At 36.4% G+C, this 16,490-nt stretch overlaps 1 protein-coding gene and 1 pseudogene across 4 annotated transcripts in view; both read right to left on the bottom strand.

Moving 5' to 3' along the window:
- Positions 1–16,490, bottom strand: part of EPS15 (epidermal growth factor receptor pathway substrate 15) — a 139,659-nt gene that overhangs the window by 62,874 nt on the left and 60,295 nt on the right. For all 4 annotated transcript variants that reach the window (XR_012379485.1, XM_025871587.2, XM_025871588.2 and 1 more), the window contains one exon: positions 12,478–12,563. Coding sequence is in view for 3 of the 4 variants with exons in the window: in XM_025871587.2 (XP_025727372.1) it covers positions 12,478–12,563 (86 nt within the window). In the remaining variant the exon portion in view is untranslated. The remainder of the gene's footprint in view (positions 1–12,477; positions 12,564–16,490) is intronic.
- On the bottom strand, positions 5,302–9,017 carry LOC112823838 (neo-calmodulin pseudogene; annotated as a pseudogene).

The following is a 16,490-nucleotide window of genomic DNA, read 5'->3' as shown; positions in this document are numbered from 1 at the left end:
ATACACTCTGACTCTGCTTATCTTGAGAACTGTCAGAAGTCTTGAGCTAGAGTAACAACTATAGAGAGTTGAGAAGAAAATCCTGACTTGTACTTCAAACCAGCCTTTTGGTTTGAAAGTTAGACAGCCTTTCACTCTAAGAATTCACAGTGATTTGATAAAAACTTGAGTTAAAGTTTGAGAGTAAAGACATTGATTTGTACCTTTAAGTATTTAATTTCTCTAAAAGTTGCCTTAAGTATATAATCTCTCTATGACCGTATATTATTTCATTCTTTTGACAGTTATTGAATATCTACTAAATGCCAAACAAGACTGACGTTGGACCCCTACCGATAGTTTGCTGGGGAAAAAAACATAGCCATTAATCATAAAACAGTAAGACAAATGCTATAACAGTTTAAGTGCATATGGTTCTACGGAATAACTAAACTTCTTAATTCTGCAAGGCTGTTTTAACAAGTTTCATTTTTTAAAAATAACTCAGAGAATATATTGACGGGCAAAAATTACTGAAAAGAAACCCTAGCTGGGATCAAGGAAAACACAAACTTTGGGTGTTGCTCACACAACTGCTGCCCTGTCAGTGGCAGAATCCAAAATTTGATGGTTCATTTTTAAAAGGAGAAATAAAAGCTCATTCTGCAAACCCCAAATAATTAATTTATTCTACGTATCTGACAGGACAAAAGGAAATGAAAAAAGTAAAAGAAAAGAAATGTAAAACAAGGCCTTAATTTTCCTAATTATAAAACAGGGATAATAAAGTTGACAAGAAGGACTAATTTTTATTACATCTAGAAAGATTTCAGCACAATGCCCAGCACACAATAAGTGCTTAATAAATGTCAGCTATTATTATTACCATTATACTATTTACTAGTATAAAAGTACAATATTTACTGGCTTTTTAAAAGTTTCAATCAAGCATCCACAGTGATGGCAGTTAGGACTTAAATATGTGGGTAGAAACTGACTCTATCCTTCAGGAGCTGAAAGTTCTTGGTAGTTATTTTTGTTTCCCAAAGACAAACTTTAACACATCTTAAAAATTACTGCTCTCTTAAAAGAGGTAAGAGCCCCTTAGTAAGCTACCAGTGCCACAAAATAATGAAAGCAAATATAATTTTTATAGAATATAAATGACTGAGACCAGGGGCACCTGGCTGGCTCAGTGGTTAGGCGTCTGCCTTCAGCTCGGGTCATGATCCCTGGGTCCTGGGATGGGGCCCCGCACTGGGCTCCCTGCCCAGCGGGAAGCCTGCTTCTCCCTCTCCCACTCTCCCTGCTTGCGTTCCCTTTCTCATTGTCTCTCTCTCTCTCCCTGTCAAATAAATAAATAAAATCTTTAAAAATAAAAAATAATCGGAGGGGGAGATGGACCATGAGAGACTATGGACTCTGAGAAACCAACTGCGGGTTTTAGAGGGGAGGGGGATGGGGGGGATGGGTTAGCCTGGTGATGGGTATTAAAGAGGGCACATACTGCATGGAGCACTGGGTGTTATACGCAAACAATGAATCATGGAACACTACATCAAAAACTAATGATGTAATGTATGGTGATTAACATAACATAATAAAAAAAATAAATAAAGAAAGATAAACCAGCTCATGCCTGAGTGGAAAGTTCACAATTTCAAAATTTTTGAAGTCCTAAAATAATGAAAAAAAGTATACAGGGAGAGTGAGTGTGCAAAAAATAAAAAAATAAATAAATAAATAAATAATAAAAAAGACCAGAGCAATCCAACATAAATACAATGTAAGCCACATACATAATTTTAAACGATCAAATTGCCACATATTAAAAAGTAAAAAGAAACAAGTGAAATTTATATATTTTACTTAATCCAGTATAGCCAAAATATTTACATTCTTTTTTGAAATCCAAAATAGTTTACACTAACAGCACATCTTAATTAGGATTAGCCATATTTTAAGTGCTCAATAGCCAGATGTGGCTAGTGGCTACTGTATTAGATAGTGCAGACTCAAACTTTAGCAGGCAGGGTTTCAAATAAGGGCAGTCTCCCTTAACAAAGGTTTTAAATGCTGAGCCATGCACTCTGTGTGAAAATTAATTAGACTGACTCCTTATTACCAACAAAAGCACACTACAACCTACAGCTTCAATTATTCAATCAGTCTCACCACTGTTGAGGTAGTCACAATTGAGGTCTAATAGTACCACAGATCTTTACGGGGCCAGAAACAGGTCAGGTCGGATCATACAAGCAAAAGAGCTCCAGATTCAATGGTATAAGCAATGCTCTCTTCAGAGCTAATGGTTTCTAATGGTATGTGAACGGAACTAAACCCCCAAAACATAAATTTTTTTAAAGTTCAAACTGTATGCTAATGCTGCCTTAAATAGGTTTTTCAAAAATCAGTTCCTAAATATGACTGGAATAGAGATCTACATATTTAGGAACACAAATTCTGGCTCCCTGGCTACACAGTTCCAGTATTTCTTTTAACTAGGGAAAGAGAGTGTTCATTCAGCTACTGGAACCAGTGTGTGCTGAGCACCTATTCAGTAAAGTGCTAAGCTGGTTGTTGGGGATGATGATGATAACGACGATACCAACGACTATGAATGTATACTGAGAATTTATCACGTTCCAAGAAAGATATTAAGCATTTTACATATTAGTCACATTTCCACTTCACAGATGAAGAAACTGAGGCACAGATGGTTAAGTTACTTGGCTAAGTCATGTCAGGAGCCAAACTAGGCAATCTGGTTGGAAAGCCATGCTCTGAAATAATATACTATATTGCCTCATTAGAAATAAGAAACAGTTTGTGCTATCACACATAGCTCAGAATTTACTACAGAAAGAAATATAATTCAGTATTGTAAGCATTCTGAGAGAAGGAAATTGAATGCTCTCTGAGCTGAGGGAGATACCAAGGAAAGCTTCTTAGAAAAGAAGACTTGTCTATTCTTCATCTGAAAAATCGGGATAAAACTACTTATCCTTAGCTGATATTGCAAGAATCAAATAAGAGAGGGGTGCCTGGGTGGCTCAGTCATTAAGCGTCTGCCTTCAGCTCAGGTCATGATCTCAGGGTCCTGGGATCGAGCCCCGCATCGGGCTCCCTGCTCAGTGGGAAGCCTGCTTCTCCCTCTCCCACTCCCCCTGCTTGTGTACCCCCTCTCACTGTGTCTCTCTCTGTCAAATAAATAAAATCTTTAAAAAAAAAAAGAATCAAATAAGAGAAATTATATAAAGCAGGCATAGCACAATATCTAATAACTATTACTGTAATTACCTATCCTGTTTACTAGCCCAAGACCAGGATAACAAGTTTCAAGACCAGGATAACAAACTGGCCTGACAGGATGTAGCTTTTACTTCCTGATGTTCTTGCTAAAAGGACAGAGACAGGAAGGAAGTAGAAGCTGATAGAAGACAAATAAATATTAACTCCTGCCTCAGCACAATTCACCACCACTGTGCTATCTTAGTGACTGAAGCAAGTTTTGACTTTTCACTGTCAAGAACTTCTCTATTTGAGACATTTTAGTTTCAGAGCAAGGGTTCTTAAAAAATGGATCCATGGATAGTTTTTAAAGGTCTTGGAACTCCTGAAATAAATACAGAATGGTGTACATGGATACACATACTCTTTTGGAAGGGGGAGGGGCCTAAAAGCCTTCATCAGATTCTCAGAGGAATCCCTGACACAAAAATAGGTCGTCAAAATATGAAAAATCAGCCCCCTATACTTAATGTCCCTGGGAGGATTAAAAATCCTTTTGTCTATAAAAGCCTCTTCCATAATATATGGTGATTAACATAACAATAAAAATTTTTTTTTAAAAAAGCCTCTTCCACAGTCTTGAAAATAAGCTATTATTCAGAAGATCTTTTGTCTTTTCATCCTTTAACACATGGCTTCTAATCTGCCATAAACTTGACAGAAATTGAGTCTGGGAAATATTCTAATATTTGTAACATACTTTGATTGATTCATTCAACCAACTAACCTATACTGAGATTCTGTGGTGTCAGGTATTGTGTGCATTAACTTCTAAACCTATCCAAGTGAATAAGACATGGGCCCTGCCCTAAAGGAGTTCAAATTAAAATGAAGACCACAATAAAATATGGTGAGTACTACTGCAAAGGAATAAAGTTTCTAGAAGTAGAAAGAAAAAAGCAATTAGCAATCAAGATTTCAGTGAAGGTTTGACAAAGCAGATGATATTTAAGCTGGGTAAATAAAAGTTTACAAGGTAAAAGGGGAACAAAGGGGAACAACAGGATGAGAAGCAAAGAATAAAAATGTGTGGCATGTTGACGGCAGAGGTCCATCCAACCACATGGCTTGAGAGAAGGGGTAAAACCAAAATGTAGAGCACCATGCTCAACATTGAGATGCAAAAGGAAACACACAGTGTCTGCTCTCAAGGATCCTGATGGTGCCCTAGAAAAAAAAGGATTCTACTTTACTGTGGGAGGTGGCTAAGACAGAAGAATGGTCAGGAAGCCAAAGGAAAACCATGAAAGAAGAGACTTCATGTCATACTCAGAAAAGTGAGCTGAATCCAGTTGGGGATAGGAAGTCACTAAGGGATCTGAGTTGTATTTTATACATCACTTGGAGGTGCAAAGGAAGGAAGGAGAGACACAAAGCACGGAGTCAATTAGGAGGTTACAACAGTAATCCAGCGAAGAGGTAAAGAGTTAGTAAAACTAAGACAGAAATAATAGTCCAGAGAGGACAGATTTCAACAATACTGAAAGTTATTTTCTCATCTTTTATATAAGCTAAGCATTAAGGATAGAACAGTGAACAAGCAAATAGTCCTTATGCTTAAGAAGTACATTGGCTAGCAGGAGATCCAAATAAAAGAGATGATTATAAAAAAGTATGATAAATGCTATGACTACTGTAAATACTAAAACTAGGTAAGATTTGGTAGTATGAGGGCTGGGAGGTAAACAAGTCAGAGAAGGCTCCCCCTCCCAGAGGAAGTGATGTCTAAGGTGAGATTTGAAAGATCAGAAGGAGGTGATCAGGCAAAGGAGATGGAAAGGTAGGAATGATTTCAAGAAACATTTCAAAGATAGAATACAGATAAGAGGAAGAAAAATCTCAGATTTCTAGCCTGAGTGACTAGATGAATGGTGACATCACTGAGAAAAGCTAATAAATGAGACAAGGATAGTAGTCAGGGGAAGATTGGGAAGTCATGTCTACTGGACATTCTCTAGTAGGCAAATGAAAAATAGAGGTCTTAGGCTCAGTTAGGAGATCCAGTATTTGAAAAGATTATGACATCCCAACTACATTTTAAGTAAATGGTCTTTTTATTGGACAAAAAGACTAGCATTTACAACTTGGAATGGACAGAAAGTGTAATTTCTTGAACAGCAATGTTGATGGTTGTGCTGAAGTCCACAGCTGCAGCCTACTCTCTGCTGGCTCCACATCATGGTTCAGAAGCCTTTAAAAACACAGAGTCCAAAGAGGCTCCCTTGGTAAAGGCTTCTTTTTAAAAATTTGTGTGAGTGGTGACAGCCTGACACCCATTTCACTCTAGTGCAATGAGGATAATGCTAAAATAATACATGCATTATGCCACCAGGATATGTGGCATCACCAAGGCTCGGGGCATATGCAAGTACAAGAGGGGCTATGTCTAGACAGTTTATCCTTCACCCATTTTTTCTGCACAGCATCCTGAGGTAAGCCAATTTTAAATGTTTGTTTTGAGTAAACCAGTTATAACAATTGATACTAACAAACTGAGCTACAAGTCATTTGGATAGGTTTTAAATTTGTTTTTTCATTTTTCATTTTTAATACAAATGCCTGAATGTGCTTAATTGTCAAGCTGTATGCATGAAAAACTGGCCAGCCCAGTGAATTAATCATTAGCAAATGGAACTACAAGGAGTCCACTAATTGCTTCCTGATCATTAAGGTACTACAAATACTTATATTATAAAACTGATACATAGCTTGATCTTTAAGGGACAGGCCACCAGGCAATACATGCAGATTTTGTGTGTATGGCCAGAACACACTTATGACATTCAGTTTTGCTATCTAGAAACAGAATGAGTAAATGAACTTTTTTGGGGGGCAGGGGGAGGAAGAGATAAGTAAAAGAGTCAGTCTGATTCTTCTAATTCTTCTGGGGGCAGGGGAAGGAGTTAAAAGTAGGTCATTCTGCAGTATTATCTGTACAAGTTCTTCATAGTTGACTTGTCCATCTCCATCAATATCCGCTTCTCCGATCATTTCATCTACTTCTTCATCTGTTAGCTTTTCCTAAGTTTGTCATGACATGACATAGTTCTGCCACAATGATTAACCATTGTCACCCTTATCAAAGACGCATCGTAATGCCTCACCAATTTCTTCTTCACTGTCTGTATCTTTCATTTTTCTAGCCATCATAGTCAAAAATTCTGGGAAATCAATGGTGCCATTACCATAAGCCTCCACCCTGTTGATCATATCCTGCAATTTGGCTTCTGTTGGGTTCTGACCCAGGGACTCCATGACAGTCCAAGTTCCTTTGTTGTGATGATACCATCACCATCTTTGTCAAATAGGGAGAAAGCTTCCCTAAACTCAGCAATCTGTTCTTCGGTCAGCTGATCAGCCATGGTGTGAACGAAGGGAGACAGAGCAGAGGGAGTGAGAGTGGCTGCACCAGCACAGAGGCTGGAACAGTGGACGGAGGTGCCACTGCTGTTGCGGTTTGGTGCATGCTCAGCGCTGTGTCACTGCCACCCATGCCAGTAACAAATGGCACCATGCCCACGAGGCTCCCAGCACCACTGCCCTGGTATTACAACTACTGTTTTTCCTTAAGTTAAAAATATCATGCTCATTTAACCTGACGGACAGAATTAAGTTCCTATATAGAAAATGTTGAAGGAATTATATTAAAAATTTAAAGAAAAAAAATGACAAAAAGGCATCCTGCCTCAAACTCTCAATGTCTTAAATATTTTCAACTAGAAAACAACTTCATGAACCAGAGATAGAAACATCTCATTTTCTGACTAGTGACAAAGAACATTCTTTACTCAACTAACTCTTGAGGTTATATATATTGCTTTTCTTATCTCTTTTGATTTTCAATGGTCAAAACAAAATATTATTCTAAGAAACAATCTTTTCTTCATTATGCTTTTCTGTATTTTCAAAATCGTTACAAGTATGCATTATAATGATCATTGAGAGGGGAAAAATAAATTTGCAAAGCACCATATTCATTACATACTCATTATAATTCCATATTATTTATTGTTGATTTATAATTTGGTCCCTGGACTGAAATTACATATCTTCATCTGAAAACCAGCAAATAAGAAGGGGCTAATCTAGGGGTGCCTGGGTAGCTCAGTCAGTTAAGCATCTGCCTTCAGTTCAGGTCATGATCCCAGGGTCCTTGGCTAGAGTCTCACATCAGGCTCCTTGCTCAGCCTGCTTTTCCCTCTGCCTGCGGCTCCCCCTGCTTATTCTCTCCCTCTTTCTCTCTCTCTTTAGCAAATAAATAAATAAAATCTTTAAGGGTGGGGGGCTAATCTTTTGTCAGATAGCAATTTAGTAAAAGCCATAAGCAAAATCTGTTTAAATTCTTTTTTCCTGTTTCATAGTTATACTTATTACATCCTGATATATTAATAAACAATTCAAAGGCTGAAGTGTAATACTATGGCCCAGAAAAATTATTATTCACAATAACAAAAACCAAGGTTTATAATGTAGTATCTTGAAGAGTTGGTGATATAGGGACCTAACACAACCATTTACAAAAGTGAATTTTAACAACCATAATTTTAGCATGGGTTGATGAGTCTCATTATGATATTACTGGGGTTGACAGATGATAGAAGTTTGCCTACACTGTAGATCTCATCTAAAATAAAAGCCTAGCGAAAATATTTTCACAAATGCCAAATCATGTGTAAGTGTTTTACACATTTATACAATATGACTACAACCTAAAACCTAACAAGGTTTTGGAGCTGTATGATTTTCTTAATAAGACAGTCACAAAATGTTAGATATGTTTTTATGTTTTAGTTGTGATTCACTGTAGAAGACTGTCACTAGTATAACTTAACATTATGGTTATTAGAAGTTAGTGAAAGCTCAGTTTATCAAAATGTAACTAATATTAGAAATATGTGCACTGGTAAGAACACTTTATGTATGATGCTCTATTTCCTATTAAAGCTCACTCCAAAAACATTTCATATGTTAATTACTGTTGGAAGTCAAGCAAGTCCTAGAATATTGGGGCATATCTGCGAGAGGCACAGAAGACAAGTATTTTCAAATCTAGCTATTATTCAATGTATATTACACATAAGGCAAGCAAAAACGTTAATAGACCATATATAGACCATATGAAAAGTCTACACACCATTATAGACTCAATAATGGAATGTTTACTTCTTCTGTTCTGAACCAAAGTAAAAAATCTTTAAATCTTAATGAGAGGCAGATATATAATAGAAAGAATGCAGAACTATAACTTAACACAACTGGATTTGGGGTGCCACCCAGCACTGTTGCCAACTTGATGTGTGACTGAGTTTTTTTCATGAGTAAGGAAAAAATTGGACTATATAATCCCCAAGAGTTTTGTTTCTGTTTTTGTTTTTTACTTTCTGTGATGCCAAGAGTAGAGGCTTTATGTAAATAGACAAAGGCCAATTTTTGAGCAGGAAATAAGAATATGACAGAACTTAAAAGGCAGATAACCTCAAAACTAAATAAAACAAAAAATTAAAAACAAAAACAACAAAAAAGAAAACACAAACAAAAAAACTACACAATGACACTGTGCCCAGACTTACATTTATAGAATGTCAAGTCATATTGTTCAAAGAGATAGATGATACTAAGGCTAATCACTGAAATTACTGTGGATTTGCAGCAAAGAAGTGAACTCTCACTTTTTGAAGATGATATGATACTTTATGTGGAAAACCCAAAAGACTCCACCCCAAAACTGCTAGAACTCATACAGGAATTCAGTAAAGCGGCAGGACATAAAATCAATGCACAGAAATCAGCTGCATTTCTATACACCAACAGCAAGACAGAAGAAAGAGAAATTAAGGAGTCAATCCTACTTACAATTGGACCCAAAACCATAAGATACTTAGGAATAAATCTAACCAAAGAGGCAAAGGATCTGTACTCAGAAAACTATAAAATCCTCATGAAAGAAATTGAGGAAGACACAAAGAAATGGAAAAACGTTCCATGCTCATGGATTGGAAAAACAAATATTGTGAAGATGTCTATGCTACCTAGAGCAATCTACACATTTAATGCAATCCCTATCAAAATACCATCCACTTTTTCCAAAGAAATGGAATAAATAATCCTAAAATTTGTATGGAACCAGAAAAGACCCCGAATAGCCAGAGGAATGTTGAAAAAGAAAAGCAAAACTGGTGGCATCACAATTCCGGACTTCAAGCTCTATTACAAAGCTGTCAGCATCAAGACAGTATGGTACTGGCATAAAAACAGACACACAGATCAAGGGAACAGAACAGAGAGCCCAGAAATGGACCCTCAACTCTATGGTCAACTAATCTTCAACAAAGCAGGAAAGAATGTCCAATGGAAAAAAGACCGTCTCTTCAACAAATGGTGTTGGGAAAATTGGACAGCCACATGCAGAAGAGTGAAACTGGACCATTTCCTTACATAACACACAAAAATAGACTCAAAATGTATGAAAGACCTAAATGTGAGACAGAAATCCATCAAAATCCTTGAGGGGAACACAGGCGGCAACCTCTTCGACCTCAGCCGCAGCAACTTCTTCCTAAAACGTTGCCAAAGGCAAGGGAAGCAAGGGCAAAAATGAACTATTAGGACTTCATCAGGATAAAAAGCTTTGCACAGCAAAGAAACAGTCAACAAAACCAAAAGACAGCCGACAGAATGAGAGAAGATATTTGCAAATGACATATCAGATAAAGGTCTAGTATCCAAAATCTATAAAGAACTATCAAACTCAACACCTAAAGAACAAATAATCCAATCAAGAAATGGGCAGAAGACATGAACAGACATTTCTGCAAAGAAGACATCCAAATGGCCAACAGACACATGAAAAAGTGCTCAACATCACTCGGCATCAGGGAAATCCAAATCAAATCCTCAATAAGATACCACCTCACGCCAGTCAGAATGGCTAAAATTAACAAGTCAGGAAATGACAGATGTTGGCAAGGATGCACAGAAAGGGGAACCCTCCTACACTGTTGGTGGGAATGCAAGCTGGTGCAGCCACTCTGGAAGACAGTATGGAGGTTCCTCAAAAAGTTGAAAATAGAGCTACCCTACAACCCAGCAATTGCACTGCTAGGTATTTACCCCAAAGATACAAATGTAGGGATCCAAAGGGGCACCTGTACCCCAATGTTTATAGCAGCAATGTCCACAATAGCCAAACTATGGAAAGAGCCTAGATGTCCATCAACAGATGAAGGGATAAAGAAGATGCTGTGTATATATATATACAATGGAATATTATGCAGCCATCAAAAAATTGAAATCTTGCCATTTGCAATGATGTGGATGGAACTAAGCAAAATAAGCCAATCAGAGAAAGACAAGTATCATATGATCTCACTGATATGAGGAATTTGAGAAACAAGACAGAGGATCATAGGGGAAGGGAGGGAAAAATGAAACAAGACGAAGCCAGAGAGGCAGACAAACCATAAGAGACTCTTAATCTCAGGAAACGAACTGAGGGTTGCTAGAGTGGAGGGTGGTGGAAGGGATGGGGTGGCTAGGTGATGGACACTGGGGAGGGTATGTGCTATGGTGAGCGCTGTGAATTGTGTAAGACTGATGAATAACAGACCTGTACCCCTGAAACAAATAATACATTATATGTTAATAAAAAAAAAAAAAAAAGAAATTACTGTGTATTTGAAGCTATGCTGCCTTCAGTAGACATTTAACTCCCCAGAATCCACGCCTCCTTCTGGCAGAATTTTCATGTCAGGATACTCACTCCTCTTATGTGGTCCTAGTAACAAACTACCCTCCCACCACTCCCATGACAGAGTTCATGGCAAATCAATAAACTATACATCCCTGGCCCCTGTTTCAGGGACAGTCATGGCTCTAAGCGAGTATAATCACATGGAATCTTAGGGATTTTACAGGAACTGCCAGAAAAGATCTAGTGGATCCACTAGATCTGAAATACAAATACACAAGGCTAGGTGTGCTATAGCCCTTTTGACAATATAATGGGAAATTCCATCTGAGACTGGAACAACCCAGTGGAAGTGGAGACAATAAATAGAGCAAGAAAACAGATTATATCATTTGGACCCCAGTATGAAGTTATTCCTTAAGCCATCTCTACCTCTGAGAGATCTTAATTTCAGAAGTTAATAAATTCACTCTCACTTAAATTAGCTTGGGTTGAATTAGCTTGGGTTGAATTCTTTCTTGCAACTGAAAAATCGTAATAACTAAGTTTCTCTATAGCAATTTTAATGTAGCCTCATGAATGAGGAAAGATCATTCCCTATTTCTTGCCATATGGCCCAGATAAATCATTCAACAACCCCCTTATGTCTCAGTACCATCAATAAAATAATCAGCCATTATCTGCTTCAAAGTGTTATGAAGGTTAAAAACAGAAAAAGGTTTCTGTAAATACAAAATGATATTTAAACCCAATGCCTTGTAGATGGAAAAATGGTCTCATTTTTAAAAAAGTAATTTCAGGAGGTCACTTTTATAGTATTAATATAAAGTTTCTAGTAAATATCAATAGTGCCTGCTGTATTTAGATTCAAATCCAATTATATTTAAGTCCATTCTACATAGTACCTATGTATAAGAGAGAAGACAACTCCAAATCAAGTAGTCCTGAGATCAGGTATTATTAGTTCTACTGCTGACAGGTTTGTATGACTGGGCAAAATAACTCTCTAAGCACCTGAACTCCTTAACTGTAAACGAGGAACAATAAAATCTAACTCAAGTCATAAGGTTTCTGTGAGAAGCAAATGAGGTAACAGTTATGAAAGCTCTCGGCATGGTATATGCATTTAACACTCCTTCCATAAAATGTATTAAATAATGTTTTTCTAATATACTATTCAAATATCTAAAGCTGGAGGAAAACTGTATTCTATTCATTCTAAGATACACATTTTTCACTGCCTAAAGTCAGATAGTATTTATAGCTGATGCCACTGTTTATTTGGCAGTGATTTTTAGTTTAGTGGTACATAAGAAAATAGTGCATCCTGCAATTAAAGGGTTGCCTTAGATTTGATAGGTTACACTGGAAAAAAAAAAGCAACAGCGTTCATGTATTCCCAATTCAAGAACCATGGTACTTAAATAAAGTAGCATTTACCAAGATACATATTAAAAACAGAAGAGTGTGTGTGTGTGTGTGTATATCTACATAGTCAGTTGTAATTTTACTTTACATACCTCTGTAGGTCAACTATTTCATTGTTAAGGGTATCTAGCTCCTTAATAGCAGAGAAATCTGCAACAGGACTTGATCCTATGATGTTCTAAAAACAAAAAGTTCACAATTATAACATTATTACTATAAATCTATATATGGTGAAGTATTAAAAATGTTTAAAAGCACTACATGAATACAGATTATTACACATTTTACAGTATTACTAATACTTTAAATTCATTTAAGAAAATATCTAGGGTAATTTACACACACGCACACACACAGTTATAAACAGAGACATTTTCCCTTAAATTCTCTAAAAGCTGTTGCTCTATAATAGGTACCACCACTCCAGATCCCAAAGTCTTTGTCACTTGATCCTAGCGCCTGTTTAAACCTTGAAGTAAAACGGATACCAAATTTATAAACTAATTCTCCATTAAAGAATAAATTTCTTGGGGAGATGGACACTGACCTATTTGTACTCATGTCATCTGGCACAAAGTAAGTAAACAAATTTTTGTTCAATCTCAGAATCATAATGGTAGTTGATTTTATTCAATTCAACATTTACTTTTGTTAAACAATTTTAGTGCCTACTCTATTTAAAGTAGCACCAACTGCTCAGCATGTTCTATAGTAAGTATTAATATCACCATATATGAAACTGTTTTCACATATGACATCCTTTACATATGGTTTTCTTTCAATAATGAATGGTACCTGTAGTTAGAAAATCTAGCTGGGTTTATTCTGGGCTCTGCCATTTTACTAGCTGCACTATCTTTACTATAAAATAGGGAAATAATCTCTGCCCTGTCTCTTTAAAAATTAAATGAGATAGGGGCATCTGCCTTCGGCTCAGGTCATGATCCCAGGGTCCTGGGATCGAGCCTCGCATTGGGCTCCCCGCTCAGCGGGAAGCCTACTTCTCCCTCTCCCACTCCCCCAGCTTGTGTTCCCTCTCTCGCTGTGTCTCTATCAAATAAATAAAATATTTTAAAAAATTAAATGAGATAAATAATGTATGTAAAGTCACTCTAAAACTTTATAACATTTTACAAATGTAAGGTATTATTATAATTAACTTCCTCAACAGAATATGCTCTTAAGATGGACACTCTCCCAATGAGTTGCTTCCACCCTGGCTCACAATGGTTTGTGAACCATTTTTGATGCATTATATATCTGGCTGAAGTCAGGGCAAGAAGATAACTGCTCCTTTAAACACCTGACCTACCTCTAATGCTACAACCAGACTGACAAATAACAGAATAACCACCAATAGGAAATGTTAAAATTGAGGCCTGTTTATGTAAAACTAAAATATATTAAGGACCTTATTAGCAGAACATAAAACTTGGAATTAACACTTATGTTGTTATGGACTTAATGTATGTCACCAACTTGGACAATGGAAGAAGAAACCTAAAAGTTCACAATATCCCATCTCTTCACATGGATATGATGATTTACAATTTACTAAGTACTTTCAAATCCATTAATCAATTCTCAAAACTAATCTGAAAACTGGGTTGTAGGTATGGCAGATATTATTACTAACCCCATTTTAGAGCTAAGGAACTAGATTTAAATGACTTGCCTAAAGTTGAACCCAGCAAATAGGAGATATTGATTAGGAGACCGCTGATTAAATTCAAGTCTATTTCACATTATGCCCCTCAGCGCTTGCATATCAAGATCATTTAGGTAAATGAAACCATCACCCTAAAAGCCAACTTGATAAACAGGTATGTCAATAAAATCTGGCAAATAATTCCCTCCATATTTCTTTAGGCACACTGCATTATTAGTCCTCAGATGTTTTGTCTATCAATACCAAAATTCATCTATTAGGATTCAATTAATGCTAGTCTCAATTTTATTATTAACTATAAATTTTTATCAAATGTACCTCTTACTGTTTTACTGTGTTTCTCTAATATACAGACCCTTATCATCCTAAATTAAATTAGAAGTTTTAAAGTGGATTTCTGAATATGACAGGTATTCACTAGAATTTTAAGTCTGTCTAAACTTGATTTATTTGCTAAGCCTGGCCAGACAGTTTGACAGTTGAACAAAATGAAAAATTAGGACTTGGTCTCACTTTTATCACCAAAAGTAACTTATATCACCTAGCTGCTACTGAGAAATTCGCTATGAAAGGTGCAAGTATACCAAGAAACTCATGACTTCCACACCTCTGTCACTCTAACTCAAAAAAAGTGATTCACAGTTGAGTCTTTCACTATTAAAAATATCTCAAATAAGAAGAGTGAGACAAATAAGTTTAACCTCAAACAAGTTAGGTGATACCACAGATGACTCTAGAAGGAAGATCAGTGTACTGTAGTTGGTATAGCTTGTGTCACTCAATTGCTAACAGAGAAATTAAACTCCCATTCTAAAGTAATAAAATGGCATCCAACCAAGAAACATGGAAAAAGGTCAGCTAAAAGTATATGAAGTATAAGAAGGGCATATGGAGAAAAATGTAGCATGTCCTCTTCTTTCAAAATATTTTCTCTCACCCTGTTTTGTGCATTACACAAAAATTCCACTTTGGTGATTTTAAGGGGATCAAAGAGCCTAAGGAAGGCCATCTAAAATGCACACGAGGACCAAGTGACAGACATGTGACAAAATCATGCTGTTTAGGTATTTTCTCTGCATCAACTTTGCCACTTAAAAAGCTTCTAATTTCAAAATTATAAAGCAAAAACTGTAATGCTAAAAAAGGCAAAAAGTAAAGCTCTAACCTTGAGAGAGTAGAGTTAAGAAACTGACAGTACAAGAAAGGCGAAAAGCAGAGTGCTGCAGAATGGAAAAAATAGTCCAAACTAGAAAAAACACAGAAAGGAAAGCAATATTCAAAAAATGATTAGTCAAAGCTGCAAAAAAATGCAGTTCTAAAAAAATTAGATTATAAAGAGAAAAGAGATTATTTGAAAGACAAATGCAAATTTTTAATATTTAGGTTAAAAATTTTGGTTAATAGGTAAGACAATAATGATAAAATCCCATTTTAATGTATAATATTGGTATCTGATATAAACAGCCAAAGGTGTCTATGCTCTGGTGAACGGACTTCAGACAATTCTATTAAAAAATCTGTATAGCAGATGCAACCTGGAGTGTCTACTAATGTCATTTGCTTCAGAAAGCTCTGTCATATCTGTAGTTTGCACTGGTGGGAGACTTAGTGGGTATAAAATGAAGGTGACAAGGGGAAAAAGGATGAAACAACTGAGATACAGTTATAGCAGAGAGCACACATACAAATTTGTAACTTTTATCTTTCTGGGTGGCATCACTTTTAGCCTTTTCCACATCTTAGGGAACCCATATCCTACGTCACAAGAAATCTCAAAAATTTCACAAAATGCTCTCCCCTCCCCCAAAACTCACAAAAGAGATCATCAAATACTTATTTTATTAAAATATAAGGATAAAAACTCTTACAAGTAATTTCTAAACCTGGTGGCTATAAATTTCCATTTAGTTGACTTATAAAAAAAAATCAGTTTTGACTTTTATTAGGTTAAAATGGGATTTTTTTTTAACCTATGTGACAAAATTACTGCAAAACCAAAATATTCTACTGACATTTTAAGGACAGCTCTCCTTACACCACACATTTGACAACTTCTATTACATCTAACTCTGAAGAATCACCACAGCAATAATTACTTTATAGGTCTTAACATATTTAAAAATGCAAGGTATGTATTTTTTTTTTTTAAGATTTTATTTATTTGACAGAGAGAGAGCACAAGCAGGCAGAGCGGGAGGCAGAGGGAGAGGGAGAAGCAGGCTCTCCACCAAGCAGGGAGCCCGATGCGGGGCTCGATCCCAGGACCCTGGGATCATGACCTGAGCTGAACCAAGATATTGTAAATATACTATGCTAGGAAGGATGTCTAGAGGAGGAGAGAAAAATCAAGGCATAGCATGGCTACAACAATGTAGTTTTGAAAATTCCCACTGCTGACCAGAAACCAAAAGTTGCTAAAACCTGCTTCTAGCTGTT

This window comes from Callorhinus ursinus, unplaced genomic scaffold, assembly GCF_003265705.2.
Source record: "Callorhinus ursinus isolate GAN/ISIS: 27379988/994484 unplaced genomic scaffold, GSC_fseal_2.0 scaffold9, whole genome shotgun sequence".
In the NCBI taxonomy this organism is placed as follows: Eukaryota; Metazoa; Chordata; class Mammalia; order Carnivora; family Otariidae; genus Callorhinus; species Callorhinus ursinus.
Note: the sequence above shows the minus strand (reverse complement) of the source record. Positions and strands in the feature narration are given on the sequence as shown.